The 11310-nt window shown below is 52.7% G+C and overlaps 3 protein-coding genes across 3 annotated transcripts; all 3 read left to right on the top strand.

Moving 5' to 3' along the window:
- Positions 1-304: 304 nt before the first annotated feature.
- QC761_200650 (uncharacterized protein) lies at positions 305-2911 on the top strand (the record flags this gene model as incomplete). Its single annotated transcript, XM_062875793.1, has 1 exon — positions 305-2911. One exon carries the CDS (start codon positions 305-307, stop codon positions 2909-2911), a length of 2607 nt encoding a protein of 868 aa, XP_062734313.1.
- A 3689-nt stretch (positions 2912-6600) lies between these two features.
- On the top strand, positions 6601-7529 carry QC761_0031480 (uncharacterized protein; the record flags this gene model as incomplete). The annotated part of the gene is made up of 2 exons (XM_062872264.1): positions 6601-7230; positions 7290-7529. Exons 1-2 carry the CDS (start codon positions 7192-7194, stop codon positions 7527-7529), a joined length of 279 nt encoding a protein of 92 aa, XP_062734312.1. The 5' UTR covers positions 6601-7191.
- Positions 7530-10772: 3243 nt separating this feature from the next.
- On the top strand, positions 10773-11030 carry QC761_200645 (uncharacterized protein; the record flags this gene model as incomplete). The annotated part of the gene is made up of 1 exon (XM_062875792.1): positions 10773-11030. The coding sequence occupies one exon, from the start codon at positions 10773-10775 to the stop codon at positions 11028-11030; it is 258 nt and encodes an 85-aa protein (XP_062734311.1).
- Between the last annotated feature and the right edge of the window lie 280 nt (positions 11031-11310).

Here is an 11310-nt window from a genome sequence, read left to right as displayed (position 1 = left end):
CCTTTTTCTGTTGAAAGAGAGCGATTATGCTAGCACAGTGTTCTTGCAACTTATTTGTCACTGTGTTGAAAGTGGGGCAGCCGGTGCGGCTGCGGGCGGGACAGGATTGTTGCTCTTGAATTTTTTTGACAAGAGTGACAAGCTCCAGCTCGCTGAGACAGCAGCAACCACGGCACCACGACGACGACGATTGCGACTGCGACGACGCCGGCGACTGCGGCATTTACAGAGATCGGAAGGCCCGGATATTGAACCCCCGGCCGGCCGAATGCTTCCGCCATTCGACATGCCACATCCATAGCAAATGAGCCTGGGAGTCACGCAACCTTGGAGGGCCTGGTCGCAACGCTCACGGATTCCCCGGTTCTACTGGTCCTCCTCGGCTGCGATTGTCCCATTTTCCGGATACCAGAGAGCCTTCTTCCATGCCGGCCGCTCGAACCTTGCCAAAACCACCCCGAAGCCAGCAAGCAATGCACGCCCGAGTGCTCATGCCTCCGCCAAGGCCGCCGCCACTAAGAATGCACAGAACTTGGTGAGCCGGTTGGAGATATTGCCATACCAACCTCACGGGGCGATTCCCGTTACTGTCGACTATCTAGGCACCAACCTAAGCTGGGGATCTCGACAGAAACAAGCCTCGAAGCACCGCGCCGCTCTCAAAGCAGCACAACATATCGACGAGCGTCACAAGCGGGTGTCAGACTGGCGTCTCATTCTCGAGACTCTGTTGAAGCAGACTCCTATTCTTGATCACGACATTCTTGTGGTCAAGGTGCGACTTCCAGATGACGGCTTCAAGCGCTTGGAAGACGACTTTCATGACAACTTTTGGGATATTTGTTCGCGAACAGGATGTCGGATGAGGTTATACACTACGACAAATAGGAAACGAACAGGGCCAGTACCATCCGTGTGGGAGAGTGGGCTAAAAGGGTTGGAATGGAGTGCTACACAGGAGAAGTTTATCCTGATCTTTGGTGGGCTTGATAACGTCACAGCGGCCTATAATGGGGTTGTTCGCGCAGTGAAGGGTGGCATTCTCGTTGGAACTCGAACCGAGGATAATTGGGAAGACCTGCTGCAGCTTTCACCGAAGACAGTGGAGGAGCTGTCTTTGCGAATCGCGGGTCCCAAAGCCAAAGACTCGAAGCAGAGAAAAGACAGCACAACGGAGATGCAGTTCAGGAAGCCCGTCTCGCGTCCCCGTGAACTAGCAAGGTTTCATGAAATTCAGCCAGAGCCATATCGCCTCGCGGTTAGGGCAGATCAGATTCCACCCTTGGAGCCTGGTGAGATTTGGACCAAGGCTTCTTTCCTGCGTTACATTCGCCGACTCGTGGGTGGCCAACTGACGCCTGGTGAGCACCGCTTCTTATACGGGAATGAGGGTGATGAACAGGCCACACATGTGGATGTCGTTGTCCACCAGCTGCAGCGCGCTTTTTATGATGAGGAGTGCGTTGATGCAGTTTCGCTTCCCGCCCTCAAAGACGCTCTTCGATATCTCGCCCAATCACCTCATGGATCCCGCTTCACCCATGTGCCAGGCGGGCTGGTACGCCGCGTGAAGTCTTTAGGTCTTAAACTCGATGCCGATGTTTTCAACTGGGTGGCCCAATTCGCAGTCAAGTCCAAGCACCTCCGAGCCTTCCAGCGGACGCTCGGTGCGATGGTTCGAGATGGGCATGCGCCAAACTTCAAAACTTGGTTTCTTTTCTTACGAATAATCAAGGCCGAAGACGTCAGGCGCTACATTCTGCGGGCGATGAACACGAAAGGTTATCTTACGGACCCAGAATGCATGCGCCGGATATACGCAGAGATGGCTGGCCTCGACCTGCACCGGGCTCTTGAACTGAAGCAAGATTTTCAGTCTTTTCTTCAGAGCCAGCGCGACCTTTATGGTCCCGATTGGCGCCTGACGGTCTGGATCGGGAATATCTTGATTCACAAGTACGGCACCTCAGGGCAGCTCAACAACCTCTTCCAGGTTCTTGAGGCTATGATTGCTGCTGGAGAAAGGCCGGATATAATTACGTTGAATACAATACTCTCCCATTGCCGGGACCAGCGGAAACTCGGCTTGGCGATGTCAACCTTGGAATTCTTTTCCAAGCACAGCCTGGCACAGCCAGACGAGATCACATACCGAGTGCTCTTCTCGATGGCCTGGACATCCAGGCGCCTCCACCTGACTACCTACATATTCCGTCATGCAGTCCTCGCCGGGTTTGACTCACATCTGATGAGATCCCGCGTCGCGACGCTCCTGAAAGCGACGTCGCCTGATTTCACAGAGTACCTGGGATTCTCTACTTTGCCTGAAAAGTGGGTACAGGCAGGTCGTTTCGTTCGAAGCAAACGACATTTGGCCAAGATTTTAGTTCTGGAAAAGTCGTTGATCAAGAGGGGAGTTTCCAGAGTGGAACGGTGGAAGCAGTGGCTGAACAAAGAGACGGCAAAGGTTTGCCTGTCAAAGCCCGACATCTACAAACGGCTGTTGCTATCTGACTTTCGCCGTCATGATTATTGGAAACATCGGGCATCAGCGGCACCCACCAACGATATCCGCTCTTTCTGGGACTGGTCAAAAACGGCACATCTCTCTCTCAGGCCGAGATTTTCACTTTGTGAGATGATCAAGCGGGCTACAGCCAAGGATGAGGCCCTGCTCAAGGCGGCGAGGAAAAATAGGTGGTTTGTTTTTGAGGCGAGGGAGCTGCTGGCCGTGCGCCGGGGGAAAAAGCCTGGGGTTCCAGGTCGCGGTGCAATTCACGTGCAGAAAGATGAGCCTAAGATCCAGCAACCGAAACCGCTGGCGGCACGGGGGGAAAGGGAGAGACGGAGGAAGGAGCTAAGGTCAGGGCAATCCAAAAGAGATACACCCGGGAGGAACGTGAGATTATAGAGGGGCAAAGGCTACTCGCCGCGAGGAGGGCAAGGGCGTAGCGGAGGGCAATTTTGAGAGGGAGGATGAAATCATAGATGAGAGAAGACGATTTTGGTTGGCCAGGCCTAGAAAGGGCGAGTTTTATTGTATTTTAGCCGACTGATGGACGTGTATTATACCACTACTCTTGACATAGAACATAACATCAGGAAGGTGCATGATGGGGTAGAGAATCATTATTCGAGTATATGACGGGGGAGGTATTGTATAGTATATAAACTTAACAGAGTGCATTAGATATTGACGAGGTTAAGGGCCTGCAGTGTGTGTTTGTCTTTTGGGTCTTGTACATATCCGTTTTGTTTTTTGAAAGAAGTGATAAGCAACGCGGTAATATATTTCCATTACATCAAGACTTGTTAAGGTACAATCGGCTTCTTTAGCAGGTATCTCATACAAAGACGAAGAAAGACACCATCCGCAGGTAGTTACCTACACCAAAAGGCCCATCTCCTCGACGTTTCAGTCAAAGAATTTACTTACCCGAGCAATATACAACTGTTTCGGTGGGTAGCATTGCTGTGGATTTATTGTGAAGTTTTACGTACACCCATAATAACGATCGAGAGCATAAACACAACACGCCAAGTGGAAGCTGTTCGCTGGAATAAGGATATGGCAAACATGGTATTCACTTTAAGGGGGGGGGGGGGAAGGGGGCGGGCTACAACGATGGAGATGAATACCCTCCCCGTGGTAGTCGTTACGAGAGTTGCCTGTTGACGGGGCTTCATGTTATTTAAAGGCGTATGATAGGTTAGTTTCTTCTGTAACCGAGATTCACCACGATTTTACACTTGCACACCAGCCCGAGAGCAGCCTTGATGATTTCGAAAATACTGATGTCATGATTTCAAATATGTTGTGCCTCGGTTTATGCACTGTTCATGATGTACATGAAAAAAAAAGCCAGGCCGACGATCTGTTGGCCTGGGTAATTGATTGCGAGGTATCCGATACCTCTTTTTGGCCGCGCGCGCTTATTTTCTCATTCTGAACGTCGGTTGATGTTTGTGAGTGTTGGTATGAGGAATCACAATATTGTATCATGTAAAAATGAGGCATGTGCGGATGTGGTGTCTGTAGGTAGGCAAAGCAGGGAGATATTCTGGGAGGTTGATTATTGATGTTTGGGGGGTTTTGCATTACGGGATGATCAAAGGCAACACGTATATCGTGGATAGAATAACTGACGCTGCAAAAATACTGAACCATACCTTTGAAGAGACAGTTGATAGGCCTGGAAAGATGGTCTATAGGTCTTGAAGGATAACAATTCTGCCAGGACTTGTCTATATACACAGTTTGGGACGGGAAAGGGGGGTCTGCAGGGTAAGAATTTGTTCTCATTCGCAGGCTTGCGATTGATTTCTGAGTTGGCCGAGAGTAGAAATGCCGAGAGAGCCACAACGATGGGAGGCTGTCCGGCAGTCTGGTGATAGAGGAGGGGGAACATCGTGACGGTGTATATTGACTGGACAGACCTGATCTCACTGAGTTCAACACAAAGTCAAGATTGAATATGCCTCGACAATTGTTGGATTGTCGTCGATCTGCCAGAAGGTGGATACCTGTCCAGCCTCGAGCTTGATTAATCAGGAGTCCTCGTTGGGCTGAGTCAGTGGTGCTACCCAAACCTCGAGGCGCCTAGTATAAGACAGGTAGCATAACCCGATGAAGACATCCCAGTTCTTGCTGTTGAGCATGTGTGGTGTGAGGTGGTGTGAGAGTATTGGGTAGAGGTGTGAAGCAAAAGATACATCAGGTTTTTGTACCTACCTTCATTTGTCTGTCGTTGACTCATCTCCGTTTTCTCCGTCGTTGCTGGCGATATTCGGCGATCTGTATACTGCTTCTGAAACTGTGCCCGCTTTCTCGGGAATCTCACAGGCACAATATCTCGGACTGTGCCGGGGAAGGACCCGGAGAGAGTCGTCACGCAATCACCGTTGTATTACGGCGCTGCTTCTGGTCGATATGTGGTCCTTGATCGTGGTTGGCCCAACTCCAACAACCAGCTAATCTAAGAGTCCCAAAGAAAACTCTACCAAGTAGGCTGCCATGTGGTTGATGAGACGTCACGAGCCTGACGAAGTGGACACGGTGGACCAAGCAGAATTCCGGCTCTTCAGCTGGGTAGGGTCAGCTAGACTTGGGATGTGTTTGCCTAAGGCGAGTGACTCTTATGATCCTCATCATGAGACAGAGGACGGAGTCTAAGGATCGCGCAAACAAGACGCACGGTCGGGGGTGGACGACGCCTTTGCGGAGGATTCCTCAGGATCGCAACCGTTCCGTTTCGTCTCGTCCCGTCCCGTGCAAGATGCTGACTGTTTCGCTAATGCCCATCTCTCCACGCCGACTCATGCGAGTCTGGTTGGGCAGTGCAATCGGGAGTCTGAATATGTGCCTTGCTATGGCCCTGTGTGTGACCATCCAGTTGGACCTGAGGGCAAACCAAAATTGTTCGGTGCCAGAGACATTCCTCGTACCGGTTATTTTGCTGCTATTCTCATCGTCTTTGCATGTAATATCACGCATCCATCTCACTTGAGAAAGAGGTGGTGTCCCATGACACCGCGAGGGCAGGACGGAAGACGTCAGGGTGTCAGAAAAGGCCCCCCAGGTGGTCACAATTTACCCCCTATTGAAAGAGAGCCGACGGTTGGCTAAGAAAGCCTGTGAGGTCCAGTCTCTGCAAACAAGAGGTGATCTCGAAGTCAGACCGGACAGCTTCATCGGATATGGTATGCTCGACACCGACTTCGTATGTCAGCAACCACACACAGTTCGATGGGTATCCATGGTGGCCATCAACCCAGAAAGGCACAGGAGCGATACTCGCTGCCGAGTGTCTTTTCATATTGTACCGCGACAAAAGGACCTCTCTGTGGATTTTCAAGGTGAAACGTGAGTTTACCGAGTTTGCTGGGAACGTGGGGGCGGGTTGGGGGCCAAAAGGCAGCTTTGCCCCTTGAACTAGGCATGACAGTTGGGTTCAAAGCCAACTCGAAAGGCCCGACACAATGTGAAAAGACTCTGTGCCGCATCTCAAGGCATTTTACAGAATCTGGGGTAGTAATCGCCAGTCTCTCTGCGCCCAAATCTGAAACCGTCCGGATTCCGGCACTGTGTGGCATGAGCCCTCAAGACTGGGCGACAGTATACCACACGGCGATGGGTTCCTGTAAGCGCAGGAGAGATGAATATCGAGAAGCTGATGTTGGGAACCTCCTTGTACGGCAGAAGGCAGACCGAACAGCAACCCGAGAGGGGGTCCTGATGGTGGCTTGTAGAGTTTGTGCGACATAAGACGGGCATCTATGAGTGCGGATGAAGCTTAATCTGACGCTCATTTGACTGTTTCTAGTCGTTTTTAAGCCACACTTTCCTGTATACACTGTGGCACTTAACGGGAGGCAGACCTATGTTTTTCGGTCAATTACCACGTATATCCCTTGGTCCGAATCATGGCCATGGCTCACAGCCACTCAGAAATTACTCACAGAGGCTCGTGTTGGCAGAAGAGATATAAAGTGTTCGGCGATATCATGGATGGGGGCTGGAAATGAGCCCAGAATCTCGCATCTCATCTCAACGGCGTCGACAGCATAACCGATGAACGTTTGCTGTGGTGGGGTAAGATAGATTGCAGCTTTACACCTTCCCTGTTTCCGTCGAGCTTCTTGGGAGGTTGGCTCTTTCACATGGTCAGCATCAACAGCACCCCCAAGGACTGCTGCCTGATTTTGATGCCTGATTGGGTGCTAGCCGACCAAGCAAGCAATTGTAAATGCACCCACTGGCAGCAACTAAAGTTTAGTGGGGGAGACTGCCAATGATGAAACACAGCAAGAAGAGGCTACTGCGAACATTTACATCTTCCGTCTCCTAATTCCTGCCGGCGATTCCGTTTCCACTTTCGACGTCACTGATGCTCCATTTGTTGAGCGACCGAGTCAACGACGAGAGCAAATAGCTGCAGCCGTCAGCCATCGCGAGGCTGTGTTGCGACCGTCCTATCGAACCGATTCCTGATTGGACCCCAAGACGAAAGGCCGCAAGACATGCAGCACTGCGGGCTCGTCAAGCCAGCCTGGTTGGCCCGCTCCCGAGCCCCGTCGGTCAAAAACTCCGTTTGTCCCCGCATGCCGCGTCCCAGAGCTCCCCGGTCGGCATCCAAAGACCACTAGGGCTCCATCGTGCCATCATCACCATGGGCCCGGCGCCGGCAAAGGATGATTAGGGTTCCCGAAAAGATCGTGCCGCGCAGTGGGGTCAGGCATATCGCAAGGTTGAATTGAAACTCGAAAGCACGCTGACACATCACACACAGGCGTTGGCGATGAGTTTGAAGTCTTGCGGTGGATACGAGCCACATACAGTAGCAACCAGCAACGGGAAGAGGACCGAAGGGATTATGGGACCTCGTTTGGGCGGCCCTTTCGGTGAGTGCTATCTTGATGTCGTCATTGAAAGGAGTACTCTCTACGCATACCGTCGTCGTCCCGAGGCAGCCGAGTCATCATTGCCGTCTCCATGGCCGATAACCCCTGGTTTGGGTGGAAGACATTGATGTTCTGATGCCCTTCCGCGTTACAACCTCAGGTGATTGCCCAGATGGTAGGCAGGCGACCACTAGGAAACACTCTCTGCGCACGCAGGACTCCAGCGCTGACAGGAGCGGCCGATCCTTGAAATCAAACTAACCAAACTAACCACCAAAGTGTCAGGCAATAGTATGCTGTCCGTTCTCACCGTCCCCAGCCGCCTTTTCGACATTTGGTGATGGGGTACACACATGGTGGATGGTGGAGCTGTGGTAAAAGGCCGACTGGTGGAGGTAGAGGGGCACATCCCCCACCGATCGCAAGATCGAACCAGGGTTCAAGTCCCAGGGTGACGGTCAGGGAGGGCAGCCACCATTTGCAGCATCGCATTGGCCACCATTGGGCGAGGTACGGCTGAAGCGCCCGTTGTGACAAGATGATATCAACAATAGCCCTAAAACTCGGGTGCTGACGAGATCCAACTGCTAAATCCAGTATCTTTGGTATCGATGTCCGTCATGCCATTCTGTAGCCGGACTAGGGGAGGGAGCACCCACACAGGATGACTGCAGATTTAGCCATAGCAGAACAGAAGACCGTCAGGGTTCCGGTCGACATTCCGTACCACGTCCAATGGCCGAGTTGAGCGGCATCCTCCCGGCCCCACGGTCAAGCCCCCCGACTCCGTGATCCGGACCGGCGCCAGGAAACAGAGGCCGCCATGGCAGCGGCGGTTTGTTTCAAGAAACATTGACAGCCTTGGCGGTGAGCACAGGTTTCCGCACTCCAATCAGATGCTCCCGTCCCTGGTCCCTGTCCCGTTTCTACGATCTCTTCTTGGCACGACCGTTTCAACTCGCTTCGTTGCGGATGGATTGGGCTGTTCGCTCTGATATCATATGCTGGTGATGATCTCTCGTCAGTAGTAGAGAAATCACTAGTGAAGTCGTCAGCATCCTTGTCTATACTGACCCACCCAGATAACCGGGAGACAACCCCGGGTCCGTTGTTCGTACAACACACCATCTGATTCTCGGACCTCAAAGTCAGCTACCTTAACTTAGTACTCCAGCATGGGATCGGAGAATACAGAAACTTCCCCACTGCTACACAATGAACTCGAACTATCTTTGGAGACGCCTTACTGGTTTCCCCGTTACGAGTTTCGAAGGCGTGGTGCCTGGTCAGCCACACCACCCCCGAAACCCCCGCTGAGGCTTGTACACTGCACGCCCCATCGACATACAGGATTCAGATCTACGCCGCACCCACAATGCTCTGCGGCTCTCGGTGCGGTTCAGCAAATAGACTACTGATGTAGGAGTATGTGGCGGACCGACTTCCCAGGTCAAGGCCCAGCGCATGACGATGGTTGATTCCTTACCTTACTTGCCGACGGGAGGGACCGCTTTGAAGGAGCAGAAGGACCGCCGCCTAACTCACGGCCGGGAACGGCTCCGCGGGTGTGCCTTGGACTCTCCCGGTAAGGTCATCCTCGAACTGACCTGCCAAGAACAGGATGGCTGATATCGCCGTCCCTGCTGCGAGGATGCCCAGCTTGCTCCACAAGTCGAATGATGGACGGAACTTGTCTCGGTTGCTATTGCAACTCGGCGTTGCGTGTTTGAACAGTCGAAAGGACCTCGAGCTGAACGCGGCGTCAACTGCGACATCTGCTTCCTGAGTTGCTTAGAAAAGCCGGAATGCGCAGCGGCCCACCTAGATCCGGGACCTTTGATGATCAGTCGTCGATATTGCTTGCATAGCTTACCGAACAAAAAACCACGCTGGAAGTTGTTGGAGTATGTCTGTACTCGGCCAATGCTGCTGTCGTGGCACATTGATGCCTGCAGCAGTAGAGTTGACCCGACGCAGGCAATGTTGCTCCGGCAGGTCCCAAGATCTGATTATCGATCGCTGGAGCGCGCTTGCATCACGCTGCAGTACTTTGTCTCCTGCAGTGGCTCCCGCTGTACCTCACTACCACCCACCATCACCAACACCACACCGCGCCATACAACACACACCGAGTCTGATGCACTGGTTCATGCTGGCCGTCATGAAAAAAGACGCATCAGCAAATACGCACAGCACAAGCAGCTCGCATGTTGTTTGCGAAAATGGAACCTCAGGCATGACGGGAGTGGCCTATGTGGCTTTTGACGTCAGCGTCTCGTTCTGTGTCCTGTGCCCTAATGTATCTGCCAATTCCGGAAGCAAGCTCTAAGACGGCAGATGGCACACACCAATTCAATCAAGGGCGGCGATGAGTGACCTTGTCGTCTAGTACCCGCGAAGCTCGACAGTAGAGAGTCACGCCGCAAAAACGGGCTTCCCCGGCACTGCAGTCAGATTGCCGCGCTCCGTTATGATGCTTGGGCTCCGTTTAGTTGGGGGCTGGGGGGTGAGGTGTCGCTGTACCCTCCAGGAGCTATCCCTGCCGGCCAACCGCTAGTACTGCGACTTCGTACCAGCAGAACCCACCCACCTACCGTCGATTTCTGTCGCACCTGCGTTCAACAGGACTGCGGAAGTCTCCCAAACAACACCTGCACCCTGCACCATGACATGCACCTTGTGCATCCGCCAGAGAACACCATGCCAAACAGAGCCATGTACCGGTTCATGGACCACCCAACAACGGTCCCTGCGCCCTCTTCCGTTGCGTTAGTCTGCATGGCTCTATGCTGGAGTCTGGTTACTGAGGGCGAGGTGTGAGCTACTATCCCTATCCTTCCCCTGGCAGCAGGTGGTGATTGCTGCCTTCACGCCGCAGACGCAGGTCCCCTCCAAACAACGGCTGGAGACCTTCGACAGGCTCCTACGCCTATAAGGCTCCTACGATGTCCTCTTTCGGTCTGGAGATGATGAGTCGAACATTCACAACTGGCTTGCATGAAGGTGTATTGCCTAATTACTCATTTCTCTTGTTCTGTTGCTTGCCTTGCGTTGCCATTCGCTTCGCACTCTTCTTGCACACCTCGAATTCGGGCTCTGCCACTCCTTCGGTATTGCTCCTATATTTATTTTGGCCTTCGCTCTCAGGAATCTCGTGCACTTTCTCGCGACCCTTCTACACAAGTTCGCACACCAAGCCTTGGTTTTCGATAGTCAGATACATATCAGATCGGATCAGATCACACATCCCATCACAGCAACCCCACCGCCACCTCCCGCTCCGGCAGTCAACACCCTCTGCACGGACGACACCTCCTACCCCCAGCATACATACAGACACTCACACTCAGTCTCAAGCTCAAGTCAGCATCATGTGCTATCAGTTGATCGAGCTGTACTCATCTTGCCGCTGCTTGTACTACCAGCACGCCATCGATCGTTGTGCGGCATATGGTCGTGTAGGCCACACGATCCAGCAGAGGACGATATTGGTTGGGTACGCCTGCGCAGATCACACAGCACACTCCAGCGGATATGACGACTACAGATACTCCCAGTATTCCGACTCGGGCTACCACTCCCATGGCCAGAGATCACACAAAAGCTCACACGGCAGCCGGTACCGATGAAAAGTTGTGTCTTCGACAATAGGCTGTCGTTCCTCGCATTCACCACCACTGGTACCTTTTGAGTATGAAGATTGGGTCTCTTATCTCTACTCATTCCGAGAACGGGCTCCGGCACCAACCCAACCATTTTCTCGGCTTTCCTATCTCTTCGTGGGCCACGATCGATTGATGTCAACATCAGCCCCGCCTGCTTTTCTCTAAGCGGCAAACAAGACTCAACATCTCGCCCATGTCGCTCAATTTCCCCTACGGACGAATGCACCACCAACGGACAGGCAGT

Source organism: Podospora bellae-mahoneyi, chromosome 2, assembly GCF_035222275.1.
Source record: "Podospora bellae-mahoneyi strain CBS 112042 chromosome 2, whole genome shotgun sequence".
In the NCBI taxonomy this organism is placed as follows: Eukaryota; Fungi; Ascomycota; class Sordariomycetes; order Sordariales; family Podosporaceae; genus Podospora; species Podospora bellae-mahoneyi.
This window is presented reverse-complemented; position numbering and strand designations above follow the sequence as displayed.